Raw genomic sequence first — 19,767 nt, forward strand, 5'->3', positions numbered from 1 at the left:
CAGAACAACAGTTATGAGTATTGTGGGTGCATTATACTGAATTGTCTGAGCTCATCATGTCAAGAAGGTTAGAATTCGCATCTCATACTATAGCCCTTTTCAGGCACTCTCTTCTCGTGCAAGTGGAAGATGGAGAGTGAGGTGGTGTTAAAACAGTATTCACCAACCTGGTGCCCTCCTGTTATTTTAGAGTATAACTCCCATCAAAGTCATGGGGAAGGCTGTCTTACAGCAACCCTCAGAATAGTCATTATCAATTCCGTTGTGGTGGTTTCCAGCCTCTAAAATGTTAAAATGCAGCATCACTATATGGCCCAAAGGCAAGCAATCTGCTTTCCCCCCTTAAGACATATTCATTTACTTTGCCATTTTGGTTGATTCTTCATTGCCAATTCACTAGAAAGGACTAAAAACATATTTTAAATTTCAGTATTTTATTTGACCGTTCTAGGGCCAATTTTTCAATGCAGGAATGAAGAGACATCCACATATTACCTGAAAGTAAGTATGGCTCCATTGGCCTTACACAGTAATGCTTTCTCTGTCTTGTGCTGAAATTCATAATTAGAAGAGTCTTCTGCAGAGTCCTCCAAGCAGGACACATCCTGATAACTTGAGGACCTCAAAGTTAATCAGATATGAGGTTTGAAACAGCAGTAAGTGCTGGGAACCTACAGAGGTGGGATCCTTCAACTATATCTTTCTTATATATATACACGAATGGCATCGATCCCTTTTCAAATCTCCTGTCCCGATCCTGAATCCATGGTCTGAGAACTCCTCAATTGTGCCCTGCATCTGGTTCCAATCATGAAAGGACTTATTTGACTTTAATGCTAATTGTATGCTCCTATTGGTTTTAAAACTCACCATTTAGGATATTATTGACCAATGGGTCAGTCACTGGATCCTTACTAGATAGCTCTGTATACCCTACAGCTGCCTTTAAGCACTCAAAGCATTCTAAACTGGCACCACTTGGGATGGTATAGTGTTATACTTGTAATGGAGAGCTAGGTTAAGAAGGATAATGAAAAACATTCACAGTTGCAGAAGCATGACCCACATGTTAAAATTAGTGGTAAACTGCTGAAGATTCATGAGCCACCCAGGATAAGGTAAGCTTTCCCACCACACTCTTATGCCCTTTAATGATTAAGAAAAGACTTTTAACCCCAGCCTATCTTCAGCTACCTAGTTTCAAGGAGTCAAAGGCTAGCATGGAAAAATGTGGCATGAGTTACAAGTAATGTTTAATGATTGGACAAAACAAAAAGTATGTAATGGGTGAGAAATTCACATGTGATTTTACCTGTCCTTGACAGCTTGAAGAGAGACGAGGGGAGATGGGGAACGGAATGACAATGGAATACTGAATGGAAGAAAAGTCTCATTCCGATCAGTGTCGACCATCACAGAAGCATGAGATACAGTGTCTAACAAACAAAATTAAAATTTAAAAGTCATAAAATGGAGTGATTTGACAACATATGCTTAGGACTGATCAGATGCTGTGCTTCACAACAGATTTTTTTCACCTCCTTCAAGTAGGTATCAATGTCAAAAGCCATTCAGCCATAATTACCACCTTTTGCCAAATCATATGGGAATTAACAACACAATCTGAACCACCAGCATTTAGGTGATCTAGCAGTTTTACTTTTTTAGGAAAGCTCCTTGATTTGTCAGATAACTTTGGGCCTAGTTTCAAAGCATCTGTAGTAAAATGCAGCTTGAAATAGGAGTCCTAAAACACACTGCTAAAATGCAAAATAAAAAAAATCCTTCCAGTAGCACCTTTAAGACCAACTAAGTTAGTTCTTGGTATGAGCTTTCGTGTGCAAGCACACTTCTTCAGATACACTGAAACAGAAGTTGCCAGATCCTTCTATATAAGAAGGATCGTGTGCTTGCACACGAAAGCTCATACCAAGAACTAACTTAGTTGGTCTTAAAGGTGCTACTGGAAGGATTTTTTTTTATTTTGACTATGGCAGACCAACACGGCTACCTATCTGTGCTAAAATGCATTTGAGGTTCGGGCAGCAATTTAGAATCTACAGAACCTGAGGACTTTTCAAATGTTTGTGTGTGTGGTGTGTATAACACACACACCTATATCTATGTGTCTCCTGGAATCGATTATGCAACACTTAATTTAGAGATGCAGTTTTCACCAAATATCACTGATATTTTAGAGTGAGCAACAGATCATTTCCATAATGTATTAAGCAAAGTGACAAGCGGCAAATGAAGCTTACAGTGTAAAACCTCCAAAGGCAAGAGCAAGGGGTTTACAGAATACACAGAATACAGAATACATGGGGAACACACAAGAAAAGCAAGTACCTTGCTGCTATTACCACTGTTTCAAGAAACCTGAATGTCTAAATTCCTTCTTCATCTTAATTTATGGAATTAGAAGCATTCTTGCAAATAAACCCTCAAGCATGCAGTTTATTCAAGCCCAAAGCTAAGATTTAAAAGGGACTATATTTTGCCCAAGAGAAAATTACAGCAGTTTAAAAATCTTAATTTTGTATATGAGTGAGAACAAAGGAATCCCTTCAAAGAACAGAAGGGACTATTCATTACAAACGCTATCAGGAAACAGCACCAAGCAAAGCGTACATATATAGCCTTAATCCAAAACATGCAAAATCTACAACTTGACGTTACCAGCAAATTTGGTAAACCCCCCCCCATATTCCTGTCATCTATATTCAAACTACTGTTGTTCTAGGGCAGGGGTCTGCAACCTTTAAGACAAAAAGAGCCACTTGGACCCGTTTCCGAAGGAAAAAAACTGGGAGCCGCAAAACCATTGCGACATTTAAAACAAATATATCACCGGAGCCGCGATCTGACAGCGGGCGGGAAGGTGACGTCGGGACGGTGCGTGACTAACGCACGCATCGCCCCCATGCGACATCACAGCCAGTACAGCGCCTGTCACAGTGGGGAGTGTCGGGGTGCACAATGCGCCTCCTCCCCTCGCTAGTATCCGCCCCGGAGCCGCGCCAAAGCTGTAAAAGAGCCACATGCGGCTCCGGAGCCGCAGGTTGCAGACCCCTGTTCTAGGGGAATGTTCACTGAAAGAATGGAGTATTTATCACCAGGACATTTCTCCCTTAAAACACCGCATATAATAAACAAAGCTCTCTTACCAACCATTGATAATGTGGTAATGACTCAAAACATTACTTTTCATGTACAAGACTAAACTATCCTCCTGAGGTCCAATGAACCTCCTTCCATTTTACAGAAGGAATACAATTTTAGCCATAAAAGTGAAACAGCTCCAAGTTTTGAATCCCCACCATTACACACAGAATTGCTTAGTTCCTATAAAACACTGAATCACCTTGTCAGCCCAAAGCTGGTGTCATTCTGAGATACAGAACTCAGGTGCTTACAGTTTCACAATGGCTTGACTGTAGCAGAAGAAGCTAACAGGTTTCTGAACACAAAATCTTAAAGGAGCGCCATGAAAGCAGCAGAGGTGATTATGATTTTCTACTTGAGTGAATTTATGGATCAACTTTTATGAATCGAACAGGACAGCAACCTTCATTTACATGACAGGGCAGCAACATCAAGAGTAGGTGACATGAAGCAGTGATGTCTCTCTCACACAAACTATCAAACTTCCACCTAAGAATTACATCACCTGTTACTTACATGATGAGGTACAACCTTTTAATTTTAACAAATTACTTTGGAGGAAAACATGACACCAGCATTCAAAACTGTCGCTACATAAACAAGTTAAATGATAATTTGTAGGGGAGTGTAGAAGTCCCTAAGAATGCCACCAAACAGCTGGAATTAGCAACAACCTTGTTTTCAGAGCCAGCAGCAAATCCCCATCTATTTACAGGATACACACACATGAGTATTTAATAAATGTTTGTATTACCAAATTCCTGGTGCTCTTCTTCCTGGTGTGTGTGAAATTCTCTCAATCTTTCATCTTCTGATAGAGTTTGGCTATGTAAGGAGCAAGAATCCTCATCAGATTGGCTGCCTCTTCGGCTAATAACACGATAAATGCCAGAATCTAATACGCTGAAACTTTCCTATTGAGAAATCATAATGTAAGCTTTTAAAGTCTGCCTTTATAAACTTGATCCAGCCAAAAGACAAGCCACTGATTTTAGTACAGAAGAGCACACATTTAACTCTCCTAATGCATATGAAGTCAGAGCAGGAACGTGTCCTTGCTATTTCTAGAGATCATCGATATTATAATACTCCAATTTATTTATTTAAAATAGTTTCATACCTCCTTTGAGACTAAATGCTCTAAGGGCAGCTTATCAACATAACACAGAACAATGGAACTAAGATGCAATAAATAATACAAAGGGTTGTATCCAAAAGGTGTTCAGCTGGCAGTAAGGTTTCCATTAGCAGAACAGGGAGGGAAATGATTTGGAGTGATTCAGCTTTTCCCCCTATAGGCGTCTGCACCTACTAAAATCTGCTCTAAAGGATTTCGCAAGCCTCTGAAGCAGATTTAGGGGTGTGTGAGTGATTCAGTGGCTAAAAACTACTTCCTTCCACTGACAAAAGTCTTACTGTCAGGTGAGTGACACCATTAGATACAACCCACAAAACACCAACGATACAATAAAAATAAAACACTGGGAAACATGCAACTAATAAAACGAAGAAGCCCAAGCAACATTACTCAAATATACAGTGGTACCTCGAGTTAAGTACTTAATTCATTCTGGAGATCCGTACTTAACCTGAAACTGTTCTTAACCTGAAGCACCACTTTAGCTAATGGGGCCTCCTGCTGCTGCCGCGCTGCCGGAGCACGATTTCTGTTCTCATCCTGAAGCAAAGTTCTTAACCTGAAGCACTATTTCTGGGTTAGCGGAGTCTGTAACCTGAAGCGTATGTAACCCTAGGTACCACTGTAATGCATATGTGATATGTGTTACATACAAAATATAATACGTGTAAATGTAACATTTGTGTTGCCTACCTATTTTTTAAAAGGCAGAACTGGTTTTGCAGATAGGAAAAGCCTCCAAGCAAGATTACATTTATTCCTAGACTATTTTGATTATATGCATATTTATTGTATTATGAAAGCTCTCTCCATACCTTAGCATTGTGACTTCAAATCTGCTATAACAACAGATGCATCTTGGAACAGGAAATACAGCCCAAACTATAGCTCTTATTATAAATATCAAATGCATGAAACGTACCCACTTTTTTTAAAAAAAGCTAACTATAATGAAGCACTGATAAAATATAATTTTAAGGGAATGAAAATATAGCTATAATATGGATTTATATGAATACACTTACATGTGAAGAAATACTGCTCCTCCTGCTGCTGCATGCAGAATCTAAAGGCTCCAGCTTTGAGATCAGTTCTTCAAGTTGAGTAATGATATCACTTTGTGTTGAAAGATCCAACTGAGATTTCAAATGTTCCAGCTTATCTATGGGAAGAGCTTTTCTTGCCTAATAATGCATAAAGTTTTATTAAACAGGTTAAAATCTACTATTTTATGTATTTCATAACTTTATACGCCGCTTGACTGTAAAAAAAAAAGCACAAAACCCTCAAAGCATTGGGGTACTGCTGCAGGGATGGGGGGAGAGAAGCAAGGTGTAAAAAACTTTCCTTCCCTGAAGTTCCTTGATTGCCACGTTGGCCTGGATCCTAAGGTAATAGATTATCTTTTATTTGCATCACATGACTTACTATTTGTCAGAACTGCTTTTAAAAAGACATTTTTTAAAAATGATATATTAAGCTGTGATTACCCGACATAAGACAATAGAATTCTGGAAGAGGCAGCAGACCCTGGCTGCAAGCGTCCAAAAGCTTCTTCTAAGTAAACGTTCTATACATTTTTCCACGGGTAGAAGGGAAAGGTGAGAGACTTTTCCACTGGTGTGCAAACAGAAGAGCTCATTTTTATATACTGCAATATCATGAATATCTAGGCAAAACAGAAGATTACAAGAGTCAGTACAGAGCTCCCCAATGTTTAATACTATACTTCATATTAACTAAAATAGTCTGGTTGCACCTTTCAAGATTTTCATGTTTATAAACATATGAAAACTAGATAGGAGAATGCTTTCTTCTTCAGGCACAGCTAATAATCACCACCACAAACAAGTGCAATTTGCCTGTCCCAGTGCTTGTAAGAAATGCAAGCCTGATTTCCCTATCAGTCTTTATGCCATTCCATATCTAAAACAGGGGACTGTTTCAAGCACTTGTGGCTATTAAGAAATAAAGTACATGCTCATGTAGAAAAGTCTTGTTAGCATTACCCATTTTGCCTGATGCAACACATTTCCCCCCACTGTACACTGCGTGCACCAGCTTCCAATTCATGGTGAAACAGGTATCAACCTCACTTCTCGCAAAGGCAGAATGAACTTTATTCTGATGTATGTACAGTTTCAAGAGCACATAAAAGAGATCCAAGTTCACTATAAATAATGTAATTTACCTTTCACTTCGCTCCAGAGCAAAACTTGAACATTTTGTGGAATGAAAATATAAATGCCTCTTTCTGTCCATGTCATTACACAGTGCTCACTGTAAAGAAAAAAGATGTGGGTATCCAGAATTTGTTGTGATCACAACACACACAAAATTGAAAGTTTGAATGACAACATTCTAACACCTTCCATGATGCAGCATTCACAACATACGATACATTTAATGCCCTATGAAACCCCTTTAATCAGTAATGGGCTCCCCCAAAGAATTCTGGTAGCTGAGAGTGCAGAAAGGTGTTTGGAGACCCCTTTTCGCCTTCTAGAGCAACCATTCCTAAAGTGGTTTAACAATCAATCCCTCTTCACAGGAAACTCTGGGAATTGTAGCTCTGTAAGGTGGAAAGCATTCTCCTAACAACTCTCAGCATCCTTAACAAACTCCAGCTCCCAAAATTCTTTGGAGAAAGCCATGACTCTATCAAAGTGCCTAGACAGCATCTTAAAAAGTAGAGACCCTGCCAACAAAGGTCCGTATAGTAAAAGCTATGGTTTTCTCAGTAGTGATGTATGGAAGTGAGAGCTGGACCATAAAGAAGGCTGAACGCCGAAGAATTGATGCTTTTGAATTATGGTGCTGGAGGAGACTCTTGAGAGTCCCATGGACTGCAAGAAGATCAAACCTATCCATTCTTAAGGAAATCAGCCCTGAGTGCTCACTGGAAGGACAGATCCTGAAGCTGAGGCTCCAATACTTTGGCCACCTCATGAGAAGAGAAGACTCCCTGGAAAAGACCCTGATGTTGGGAAAGATGGAGGGCAGAAGGAGAAGGGGATGACAGAGGACGAGATGGTTGGATAGTGTTCTCGAAGCTACCAGCATGAGTTTGACCAAACTGCGGGCGGCAGTGGAAGACAGGAGTGCCTGGCATGCTCTGGTCCATGGGGTCAGGAAGAGTCAGACACAACTAAACGACTAAACAACAACAACAATATCATATCAAAGTGCTTTAAATGTATGGTGTGAATGTGGTCTCACTCAGCGTAACCTACCACACAAGGTTAGTGCAGGGACAAAATACATGTTTCTATCCTGAGCAACATGGAAGGCAGGTGAGATATAAATGCAATAATAGAAAGCTGAAAGAGATCACTTAACCTAAATGTACCATTTGTCAACTAAATTTTTTAGCTGATCTGAATTGTTTTAGCTGCAGGGCTACAAGAAGAAATGGCTTCATATTTACCTCAAATAAAGCAGCCTAGGAAAAGCCAAAGACTGAGGGGAACAGGCTGAAACTTTATACTCCAGATCATCCCTTAAAAAAGAAGTAAAGTTTAATCAATTAGGTTTATTCGGTTTTAATTGTTGGATCAAGCACTATTTAAATTTTTGTTTCAAGAACTGAAGTATCATTCTGAATTATTTGGCATTGCTCAGTTATGTATGGCTGTTCTTTTTTGTTGTTGAACCCTTTTATATTTGTTTGGTTTAGAGAAGATATATTTCCCTGAACTTTATTTCTTCTATTGCATTAAAAAAAAACCACCACCAATATATATATTTGTTCCCAATTAATAAATTATCAGGTTGGATCCAGAAAAATGTTCAAAGAAGAGCTAGCTCAGTGGAAGGTGATTCCCTGGCAACCTCTCTTAAGGACTGGCGAACCCCACAAAAATCAGATGTAATGATCTGAAAAGCTTGGTGTTATATTAAGCAACATATAAATCCACCACAAACAGTGTCTTTACAGCTGGGTTGCTTTCAGGAACCCGGTACATATCTGTGAAGTTAGCAATTTGTTCAAAAAGATGACTGCATTGTTAAAATTGGCCCAGGCTACATGCACCACTTCCATAAATGTGGGGACGGGTACCCACAAAGTGGCAGCTCTGCAAAACATGTGAATTGAGCCCAAGGCTCTAGGCTTTCATATGTGCTGAGATTTTGGGCTCCCTAAGCCCTAATTCAAATCTTACACTCCACCAACATCTGCTGTGTATCTCTGCACCACAAGCACCACACCACACCACACCACACCACACTCAATGGAAAGCAGGGCAGAAACCTAAGAAAACTCTTGATTGACATCAGCCAAAGTTACCTTCACCCACCCCATGACCTCAGTCAAAAACATTACAGCACTGTTCCCCCACCATAGGAAAACCACAATCAAGATGAACACAAACACGTAAAGATTATATTGCTATGACCAATACCTTAGAGTCACAACAGGCAGAGGCGGTGATGACAAGAGCTGTTTGAATTGATGTGTACTTAGCACCTCCCCTTCAAAGTTCACCTCCCACATCCGTGAACCAGGACGTGCACAATATATCAAAGGCTGTTGGCTGCCACAACTCTTTCCGGCAGGGGAAAAACAAGATCCATATTCACCATCTCTTTCCTTGTTTCCAATTTTCCAAAATTTCTCCCTATATAAACCAAAAACATTTTGGGGAGGGGGGGAAATCCTGTTTTAATCATTGTGGAATGAAATGACATGCGTATCTTCACAGTTGACACATTTTTTACATAGATTAAAGTTGGCAACCGAGGAGCATGTGGCTGAAATTGAACTGGCATTTATTCATTCAAGAACATCTGCAGAAAAGAGTATTCCCTTCCAAAGGGCAATGGAGGAGGCAACCAGCAGTTGGGCATATATTTGGCAATTATGCCTTGGAGTGGAGAAGATAATGACATGGGCCCCTAATTGATTCATGGTGAGGGAGAAACAGTTAAACGATGGAGAGGCCTATGGCAAAACCATATTTGTAGTGATGCCTCAGAGGAGGAGATGTAGTGAGCAGTTAGCATTGGGTTTTTTACACAGGACGTGGGTGGCGCTGTGGGTTAAACCACAGAGACTAGGACTTGCCGATCAGAAGGTCAGCGGTTCGAATCCCTGCGACGGGGTGAGCTCCCATTGCTCAGTCCCTGCTCCTGCCAACCCAGCAGTTCAAAAGCACGTCAAAGTGCAAGTAGATCAATAGGTACCACTCTGGCAGGAAGGTAAACGGCGTTTCTGTGCGCTGCTCTGGTTCGCCAGAAGTGGCTTAGTCAAGCTGGCCACATGACCCGGAAGCTGTACGCCGGCTCCCTCAGCCAATAAAGCGAGATGAGCGCCGCAACCCCAGAGTCGGTCATGACTGGACCTAATGGTCTGGGGTCCCTTTACCTTTACTAGCAGCTCCAGATGACTTGATAACAAAAAACAAAAATGAAAACACGAATAAACTAAATTGTGTGTGGAATTCAACACCACGCAACTGCAAATTTTCTGTCTGCACCAGCATATCAGTCTGCCAGATTGAAGAGTTTCCTCTCATGCGCTGTTCTAGGGGGTTCTCCCAACCTCCCAGAACCAATTTCAGCAGACTGGGGGAGCTCTGTTGCAGAAGCCCTGGAGTTAGGTGGATTCCGCTCTATTTCTTCAGAAATGTGACAAAATGATTACTACTTATTACTAGGTGCAAATTAATGTTAAAAGTAGAGTTGCAGATGATCTGCAGAGAATGACACCAGCATTACTTTAGAGTACATTAATTACCTCTCAGTGTCACATAAGTAAGATCGGGTAAGAGAAGAGATAAGCAACCTTCCATCCAAATAATCCAGCTGAACCACACGAGAATCAACAGTGGTTATAATCTGAACTGGAAACATCACAAATGCAGTGGTAGCCTAAAGAAAGGTAAAGGAGAAATGTACAGTGAATTATTTCAGCACTAAAGGAAAAATAGACTTCAGTATACACAAATAAAATTCATATTGTTCAGGTTGCATTTCATTTTATTTTAAAAATGCCTGGATACCCTCTCTGGAGTTCTAAATGCTCATCAGTATCTAAGGATCAATAAGACCCAGGCTTAAGCATGGAGAAATAAAACATGAACTGCAAAGCAGCTTCCAGAATTTTGTCCTCATATTTTGTCTTTTTGCAACAAAACGTTTGTATCAGAATTCAGACATTACAATTTTTACAGCTCATGTAATGCAAATAAGATTATCAAGATCTACATGTGACCACCTGCTTAATTCTGTAAGTTTGGGCACAAAAGCCACATACAGTTGAATGTTTCCCTTTATGCACGAGTTTGCAAATACTCTAGGTACTTTCATGGTAAGTACTCCTCTCTCATGGTAAGTATTCCTCACCATTGCAGTAAATGTGGTAAGGCCTATGTTCCTTCCTAAGGTTGGAATTGGGGAGTGTACAAGAGATCATTTCCCACATCCAAGCTGGATGTCTTTGGAAAATCTCAGAAATGCCAGGCCAACGAAGATCAGGATGACAACAGGGGCTTGTGTATATTATTCTCCCCTTTGGTGATTCTCCAACACATCAGAAGTACTGTGATAAACTATATGATTCACTAGCCTCAGTCTTCCTCTCAGCCTTGGAAGATCCTAGTAGCCTCAAAATCTGGCTTAGACCAGCCAAGATGTGTAGAAGCCTGCTCTTATGTTCAAAATCTCACTGAAAATTTACCTTTCCTTGTTTGGATGTATTAATCTTGATGGCAGACACTTTGCCCACATGATCACCAACAAAAACACGAAATGCACTAGTATCCCAACAAAGAGCTGTTATTTTTCTGCCTTTGTGCTCAGAGGACACATAAATCCTTTCTGGTTTCCCACGACGTTCCTGATTCAATTCCCAGACAACAACAAGGCCTTGGCTGTAGAATATAATAACTAAATTACTAAAATAAAAATAAAAATCTGCCATCTTCTCACAAACCCTCACATATTTAACAATGTTCAGAACCTACATACAAATATTTATTTTATACAACCTTTGTATGCCACTTGAGCAGCTTACAATAAATTTATTCAACAAATACTGTACAGTACTTGAAAATGTAGAAAACTGAAATAAATCCAAGTTCTTCTGATTTGTCAGCTCATGAACTTACTGCATCTCTCTCAGCTTAAGAGACACTGGCCTGGTTCAGACATAATGACAAATAATGGATTGTCATTTGAACAATAAGCCACAGTGAGCCTCAGCCTCCCGCCTCCTCTTCCCATTCATTTGCATGTGAGAAGAGAAAAGAAGCTTTTATTAATTTATTATTAATATGGTTTATAGGCCACTCTCCATTAAAAAATCCCAGACTGTTTAAACTGCAAACAACAGATCAATATCCCAACAGTAAACAGCAAAATACATTAAAATCTAACTACAACAATGAATAATAAAAGGAACAGATATAACCCTTCCACTTATAGTTTGCTGCCAACCAGTTTGGCATTGTGTTGAATGCAGCAAATGCTGGCTTGTGTTTGCTCCATTTCAGATCCAGGTCTGAGGTCTAAACAAATCACAGCTGGTTGCTTTTGGTAGCAAGAGCAAAGCAGAAGTGGAAGAGCCTAGCCTCCCACAAATGAAGGGAAGAGGAAGATGGAGTACATGTGCTCAAATAAATATGCTATACTTTAAAATGGTTAGCCCCTAAATGTTTACATTATTTTCATCATCAGAATGGATTCCCTTATTTGCATTATTGAAATGACTCTACCATTTCCCAAAAAATAACCCAGTACTATAGCCCCAAAACAATAATCCAACTTGTTTCAAATACATAAATAACTGTTCTCACCTTGTAGCTACAGCAACATAGTCCTCATCATGTAAACAAAAGGCAATGCGGGAAATGGCACCTTCCTACCAGGAGATAAAGCAGATTTGTCCTATTAATATTTAGTGCCCCAGCAAAGCCTGATTTGTAGCTGCTATGCATTTTTTTCATATTCATTGCCCACTCCCTACTTGATTTTTGACACATGAAAGAGGGAAGCAAAAATAAAAATCACTAGGTGGACTATCCCTTTATCTCACCAACTGCCCTGTGGGAAAGATTCTGGTGATTTAATGCTTTGATATTTTTAGTGTGTTTATATTAATGCATTTTCACTTTTATTACTTATAAGCTACCTTATTAGGCTGAATATGAGAGGTCTGGATGGTGGCAACCTGAAAACAGGCCGTTTCTGCAATGACTTCTAGTTTGTAGAATGCTCTCCAGTGATGCGTACTTGGCGCCTTCATTATATATCCTTAGACACTGGGCAAAAACATTCCTGTTCTCCTAAGCATTTGGCTAATGGCCTTTAGAACTGGGGAGGTTTTTTTTGTTATTATGGTATGTATTTTTGTGTTTTTATATTGTAAACCGCCCTGTGATCTTTGAGTGAAGGATGGTAAAAAATAATAATTTAGTTTTGGTGTCTTATTGGTCTTCTTGATCCAAAATTCTAGTTCTGATTTCTGCATTAGCTACAATTCACAATTTAGAAGATTTTCTTAGTCATCTAAAGCCTGAAAGAGCAGCTGAAAAGACTTGGGGCGATATCCAACTAGCTCACACTCAAGAGTAGATCACTGAAATCAAGGCACTTAAGGCCACTGATTGCAGTGGCTCTGCTCCAAGTATGACGTGGTGAGATATTCTGAATTTTGTAAATGAGATACAAAATTGTCTCTAAAATAAATAAATAAATTGTGGTATGCTTTAATGAAACAACCTTCTCAGTGTCTGCAAATAACATTTCATTCTTAGCCTGAGGTTTCTTAGAAGCGTTCCTTCAATCTTACCTTATGAGTGAGAAAAAGTCTCTGTTTCCGGCTGTCTTTCTGGATTAGATTCAGGCCTCCACCAGAGCTACCTAGCGCCAACCATTTTTGAGAAACTGCTATACATGTGCACTTTAGAAAAGAGAAAAAGGATAGGGTTAAAAACCAGCCGGTTGCTGAAAGAAAATACTGACATTAATTATACTTGTTTTATTTTCAGTTCTACTGAGGAAGAAAAAAAAATCTTTCATGGAATGGGGACTCTATTTCACTCTTACTACTGATCCATTATAACAGCACATGGGTCAAAAAATGTCTTGCTATGAACTGCTTAGCATGACAGCAACAAGGTATTGTCTCTCCTGTAAAGAAATATAAACCACTTACAAATTTCTGTTGAAGTCTGTAGTGGTATCTTTCTAAATGAAAGAGACATTTCCTTGCGCCCTTACAATTACAGAGTATGACTAACAGTGCCCTAAATTATACTCTCCAATAAATAGTACAGTACCAACTCTTGCATATTTTCCTTCTACTTGATAAAATAATTTGTGAAATCCATTAAACAGATAGAATCTTCTCTTCAAAAATAAGCAGAAAGTTTTACTATCAAGTTCTCCCCACATTCAGAATATTATCCTCTTAACATTTGTCTTTTAATTCTCTTTATGATTGAGAACTCCTACTTTAGCCTCAAAGATTCTTGTAAAATTTTCTGCCAGTGGATGTCTACAGTTTCCACCTTGGAATGTACGCTATGAACTACAAGTACATGGTATTTCTAAATGCTGTTAAGCAAATATCAACATTATAGCAATTATGACTTGAACGCACCTTCAGACGATTAGAATCCAGCCTGAGAGCAGAAAGGAGTGGACTGAGGCACTCAAACTCTGCCAATACATGGCTGCAAGATTCAGGTATCACAGGCATAGACATCACTGGCATGAAAGATACAACAGTCTCTCAAAAGTTTGTTATTGTTTCATTTTCCAGCTCCACCTATCAAAATGAAATATAAAAATGTGAAATACAACTTCTTCACTTGTTAAACATTTGGATTCCTATACATTTATTTCTTCTGTGAAGGTACATAATTTAACATTGCTAATACTTCTATGATAGGGCAAATACACTGAACCATAGACAGATGGATATCAGTTACACAACTACTAATTAGCTGACTGATCCAAAACTGGTAAGCATATTGAACCCTTCAACTTTCTGTAGCTTCAATTCCAGATTGAACTGAATCAGGGGAACTGAATTCAGAGGGAACTCACTTCAAACATTCACACAGAAAGGGCTGGACTGCACATGCCAAACACAACACAATAATGTACTTGTAAATCATCTCATAAGAATTTGGGGTGCACCTTCTATGAGAAAAATGGCCCCAGTACATTGGCATAACCAACAGATATCAGCATCAACCCACAAACCTAGTTCAAAGATGAGATCCAAAACATGCTCACATACTTGAAAGCAGAGCAGCTTAATGTGGGGATTTTTTTGTTCTTTAAATAGGAAAGACTCAATCATAACAAAGAACACACTTTTCTCTTCCAAGCTCTTCTCCAACCCACATAAATTCAATAAGAAAAAGGAACCTTCCATTGTCACCATATATGAACCAAATGCAAAGCATAGCACAACAGAAACGTAGATGGTTGTTGCCAATTCCATACAAGCAATGCTTTTTTTTCAGGGGGTACTCAAGGTTAGGCAGTACCGGCACCTCTTTTGTTGTTGTTAAAAAGTGTGGCACTTACTGTAACAACTTCATAGTGAGTACCAGCGCCTATTTTTCTAGGAAAAAAGCACTGCATACAAGTCATTACTTTTGTACCAGACCTGCGGTCCGAAAAAGTAACTGGGATTTGAAGCATGGATGCTCCAACTCCTTACCAAGGAAAATTCATCTCCTATGATGTGCCCTATTGACCCAAAGCACTTCCGAAAGGATTGCCTCCCCACCCCAACAAAAGAGATCAGTCACCTATGGATAAGGAAGCGGACTCTGCACTCCAGAACACACTTTGGTCCAACCTTATGAGAGCCGAAGAACACCATGTACAGTGGTACCTCGGGTTACATACGCTTCAGGTTACAGACTCCACTATCCCAGAAATAGTGCTTCAGGTTAAGAACTTTGCTTCAGGATAAGAACAGAAATCGGGCTCCGGCGGCGAAGTTAAAGTGGTGCTTCAGGTTAAGAACAGTTTCAGGTTAAGTACGGACCTCCGGAACGAATTAAGCACTTAACCTGAGGTACCACTGTAAAGCCATTTGCTAGGTACAAGATTTGGGGATGGCACCCAAAGCCAAAAGATCGCAAGTCGCTTAAAAAAGGAAAGAGAAAGACATTGGTTCTACCGGCGAATAACGTCAGAGGGAAGAAATAAGGAAGCGAGACTGAGCTTCAGCGGAAGGCCCCAAACCGAAACCCCTCAGCCGCCTCTGCACACCTGGCAGCAGAGAAGCACGCGGGGCACCTGCGGAGCCCTCTTCCCTTCCAACCCTCCCCCAGGGAAAGGAGCGGGCGGGATAACAAGCGCCCACCTGAGGGACAATAATGCCGCAGCCTGGAAGTCGGCTTCGGGAGCGCGGTTCGCCTCCGCTCCCTGCTACAGGTCGGCTTTCCCCGCCAGCCCCACCCGCCTGTCAGCTGCTCGGCTCTCCTGCCTGGCCTGCCCCGCCTCCAAACACAACGCAGCGCGCGTGACTTCACCGCCCCTTCCCTCCTCCGCCCCTTAGCAGGCGTCATCCAAATGCGGCTGGCGATTGCGTCACGCCGTCTCGCTCCCTCCGCGTCACGTGACGGCCACGCTCGCTCGGCCCTCCCCTTCCTCCCCCCCCTTCGGACCGTTGCTGAGGCAAGAGCCCCCTCCCCCCTCAGCGCGGCGGCGCCGGCGACCTAGAAGGCACCCGCGGCACGTACGGAATGGAGGACGGGCGGGGCAAGGAACGGGTTCCTCACATCTGCAAGACCCGGTGGCGGACTCGTAAGGAATGAGACGAGAGTAACTGCCTTGTTATTGTTTCGTCGTCATCCTCCCCCTTCCCCCCCACCCTTCCTTCAGGACAGTGTCATGGCCGCGGCGGGGCGGGCAGGCCTTCACGTGACCAGAGAAGCGGCCAGGTGGCTGACGGGCACCGTCACGTGACGTGGGTAAGTGGCATGGCGGCGGGAGTAGTTGTCTCCTTTTGTCACGTGATGCGGTCTGGCTTCTGCCGTGCGTGAGCTAACTGTTTCCGGTCACGTGTGCCTTCTCTGCCGAGCTCCTTGGCCGCCCCATGGCCCAGGAGGAGGCGGCGGCGTTGCGAGCCCTTCAAGCCGGGAGCGAGGCGTCGTTGGCGCTCCGTGCTGTCCGCCTTTGAGAGTGAGGACTTGAGGGCTTCATTGTATGCCGCCAAGATCAGGAGGAGCGAGGAGTGAAAGTCCAGGGCCTCGGTAGATACCCCTCACGGTAGGGGGCCTGACGGATTCAACGGTTCCGGGTTCGGAGGCCCGTCTCACTAGTTTTTGCTTCTTCGGAAGCGGGTAATGAATCTTTAAGACTGGTCTGGGTTTCCTCTCTTCATGAAAGCCTGCTTATTGCAAGGCCATAGGATGTGGATATAGTTGCGCATGGCGAGGAAGCATGGTCTCCCCCCCCCCCCCCGATTTCGTACCTGTCAGTCCTTCCAATTAATATTTGTTTTTCTCTTAGTGTTTTTACCTCTACTTTAGGAAGTACTGTGGTAGCAAAGTTTTGTTTTGAGTCTGTATGTTTGCTTTTCGTGCTTTTTAATCTTTTATTCTAAAACTGTGCTATAGGTGCAACGGAAGGATTGGCTAATAACTTGGAAGGGGTGGTGTGGGAGAGGGCTAGTGCAATTTTGGAATGCTGAAGCTTTTCTTCCAGAAACTAGGGCTTAGAAATGTGGAAGGCAGAGTCTTCTGAATGAATAGAAGTATTGTTTAGACGTTGGAAGATGCATGTGCATGAGTTCTGCTTTGTTGGTAGTGCAATACAAATAACCTTTAAAAACCCACATTACTGTTTCCTATAATATTATATAGCTAAGTTCTCGATGGCACTAGAAATCATGCGTAGGCACACTTTTAAAATGCAGAGTAAAGAAAGTAAAGTGCTTGGTGTTTCTATTACAGAGTTCTTTAGTGCATTACAGCTGAGTGCCTGAAACAAAGCATTTGAAGTTTTAACACAATTTGAGAGAGGCACACAGCTCTCTTCTAAATTAGTACGTATATCCTATTTGTCATGGGGCAGTACTTTGATTTACCAAGCTTTAGTAGGTAGGCTGTGTAGGGAATTTGTGAGATAACACTGATGTGATTATTCCTTCAGTTGTGAGTTCATTCAATAATGTGAAAGAAAACTTAGTGGACTGGAGGAGAAAACTTTGATTTGGAAGCTGGGTGTATTTTACCACGTTAGTCAATTAGATAGTGTTTTATGCAAAGTCAGTACTGTACATGCTTGCTTCTCTGGGCACACATTGGAGATGGTGGGAACAAATCTCTAATGAAAGTTAAGAATGGGTTTGATAGTCCTTTATTATCTTCCTGTTGAAGGAATACAAACAGCTGCAATCGGCTTTCCCCCAGCTCTGTGAATGCTTTACAGAATAATTATTTACCCATCTATACAAAATTTCTGAGTGTTTGATAACTGGTAGTTTGTTAATACTGAGTGACAACTTGAGCTAAGCACTCTTTTACAACCAGATAGGCAAAAAGCTTGTGCCATTCTAACATTAGCAGAAGAAGGCTGGGCAATAATGACTTGGTCCAAGGTGAGGGTTGGTTTTTTTCCCTTAGTAGGACTTCTGTTTACATCTCTATCCAGTTTACATCATCTAAAAATAATTTTACCACAAGCAAAACAATGACACTGTGTATATTTCGTTGGGTCTGTGATTGGAGTCTATACACACAGCAGGATAGACATGTTCATCGTGTGGCAATATAAATGAGATGCATTCAGTTTCTTACCTTTGGTTAGTTGAAGTATAATGTTTTGTCTTTCAAAACCATAGCTTAGAAGATTGAAAATAAGACTGGCTCATGTGTTCTGCATCCTCTTTCACACAGCGATTACCCCACCTTCCCTACTTCAAAAATTCATATTCTGGTGTTGCATCCAAAGCAAACAGAAGAATTCAAGCCCACTTTAGACCTTGAATAATCGGGGGGGGGGGGGAGTGCCACTGCAGAAACAGAAATCCTTGCACTAACAGAACTACTTCATTGGCTATTGCCAGCTGTTCTAAGCAGTCATAATATGAGTACAGTGGTACCTCGCAAGATGAATGCCTCTCAAGACGAAAAACTCGAAAGAGTTTTTCGTTTTTTGAGTTGCTTCGCGAGACGAATTTCCCTATGGGCTTGCTTTGTTTCCTTTTTCTTAAAACCATTACAGTATACAGGGTGCATTACTTGAAGAGGTGCAGTTGCGACTTGACTTCGGGGAGCAACTCATAGCACGCGGTGTGGTAGCCTTTTTTGAGGTTTTTGAAGATTTTTTTGAAAAAATTGAAACCGTGCTTCGCAAGACGAAAAAACTCGCAAGACGAAAAAACTCGCGGAACGAATTAATTTTGTCTTGCGAGGCACCGCTGTATATTAACTAATATGCTAATGTTGTATGGATTAATAGAGCAGTTCTAAAGTTGGAAGTATTTCCTGTTCAAGCAGTAAACCTTAAACTGACTGACCTTTTTCCTAGGGCAGTATAAAAAGCCATACTAGTCCGGCACAAAAAGGATATCCATGTAATATACTGAACTTGGCCAAACCAACCTTCAGAAACCTTTTATTGAAATATAAGCTAGGCTAGTTATTAAAAGTAGTCTTTGCTTTTTGTGCTATTGGTGTTCATTTAATTTAGGAAGAATTAGTCTTCTCTGGTGTTCTATCATAGTTCTAACAGCATTTGCTTGTGAAGTGTTTGGCTGAAAATTGCATTATGAATATATGCAATACTCATTAAGTGGAGCCCAGAGATTGGAGCATATTACTATGATCTAATGTTAACTGAAGGGGCTGCCTATTTGCTTCTGGGTTCAGTTTAAAGTGCTGGTTCTAGCCTTTAACCAAATGATTTGCTGGGACCTAGTTTTGTGTGTGTGTGTTTTTAAACAAAATTTATATACCACTTGATTGTAGTAAAACCTCTAAGTGGCTTACAAGAAATATTAAAATTATCAGTAAAAAACTGTTAAAAACAATTAAGAACATTTTAAAATAAGTAAATGTAACAAAGAAAGTTTAATTGTTGGTTATCTCAGGAACTGCCTACACCTGTGAGCCTCTCTTTTAAAATTTCTGAAATATCTTTAAAACCAACAACCCTGTCAAATTTGCCACTTCTTAATTACGTGTTTCCACTTCTCTATAGTGTGTAGTGAAACATAGCTGTGTTTCCATATCTTCACATTGTTTATTTCCCTGCCCACATCCCACCAGAAGCAATCAACAGTGTGAAGGAGGCATGGGGAAATGCAAGGTGTGATTACACCAGGACATTGGAGAGGGGAACTTGACATGTGGTTGGCACACTCAGACTTGTGTTTATTGAAGCCTACTCAGCCCCACTCAGGGCAGATTTTAATCTGCAGCACTTGCCAGCTAATCAGTTAAAGCTTGATGCTTTTATTTGAGGGGAGGCAGAATTACTAGTCCCTA

The 19,767-nt window shown here is 40.9% G+C and overlaps 2 protein-coding genes across 7 annotated transcripts in view; one reads left to right on the plus strand and one right to left on the minus strand.

Annotated features, from left to right (window-relative positions):
* HPS5 (HPS5 biogenesis of lysosomal organelles complex 2 subunit 2) overlaps positions 1-16,134 on the minus strand; it is a 29,211-nt gene extending 13,077 nt beyond the window's left edge. Inside the window, exons 1-13 of one of the 3 annotated variants that reach the window (XM_080998584.1) lie at positions 16,002-16,134; positions 13,908-14,075; positions 13,095-13,205; positions 12,100-12,164; positions 10,983-11,175; positions 10,041-10,174; positions 8,707-8,922; positions 7,731-7,802; positions 6,495-6,583; positions 5,794-5,972; positions 5,329-5,487; positions 3,920-4,079; positions 1,313-1,436 (exon numbers count right to left, since the gene is read on the minus strand). In XM_080998584.1, coding sequence (XP_080854710.1) covers positions 1,313-1,436; positions 3,920-4,079; positions 5,329-5,487; positions 5,794-5,972; positions 6,495-6,583; positions 7,731-7,802; positions 8,707-8,922; positions 10,041-10,174; positions 10,983-11,175; positions 12,100-12,164; positions 13,095-13,205; positions 13,908-14,021 — 1,616 coding nt within the window. In that variant the 5' untranslated portion in view covers positions 14,022-14,075; positions 16,002-16,134. Of the gene's footprint in view, positions 1-1,312; positions 1,437-3,919; positions 4,080-5,328; positions 5,488-5,793; positions 5,973-6,494; positions 6,584-7,730; positions 7,803-8,706; positions 8,923-10,040; positions 10,175-10,982; positions 11,176-12,099; positions 12,165-13,094; positions 13,206-13,907; positions 14,076-15,635; positions 15,778-16,001 lie in introns of those variants that run through there. The other 2 variants (XM_080998585.1, XM_080998583.1) reach the window with 2 other exon arrangements.
* The window catches only part of GTF2H1 (general transcription factor IIH subunit 1), a gene marked incomplete at its 5' end in the record, with an annotated part of 29,610 nt that continues 25,782 nt past the window's right edge, over positions 15,940-19,767 (plus strand). The window contains one exon of one of the 4 annotated variants that reach the window (XM_080999036.1): positions 15,940-16,078. Of the gene's footprint in view, positions 16,079-16,132; positions 16,246-16,333; positions 16,618-19,767 lie in introns of those variants that run through there. The other 3 variants (XM_080999034.1, XM_080999035.1, XM_080999033.1) reach the window with 3 other exon arrangements.

This window comes from Podarcis pityusensis, assembly GCF_964106645.2.
Source record: "Podarcis pityusensis genome assembly, chromosome: 1".
Taxonomy (NCBI): Eukaryota; Metazoa; Chordata; class Lepidosauria; order Squamata; family Lacertidae; genus Podarcis; species Podarcis pityusensis.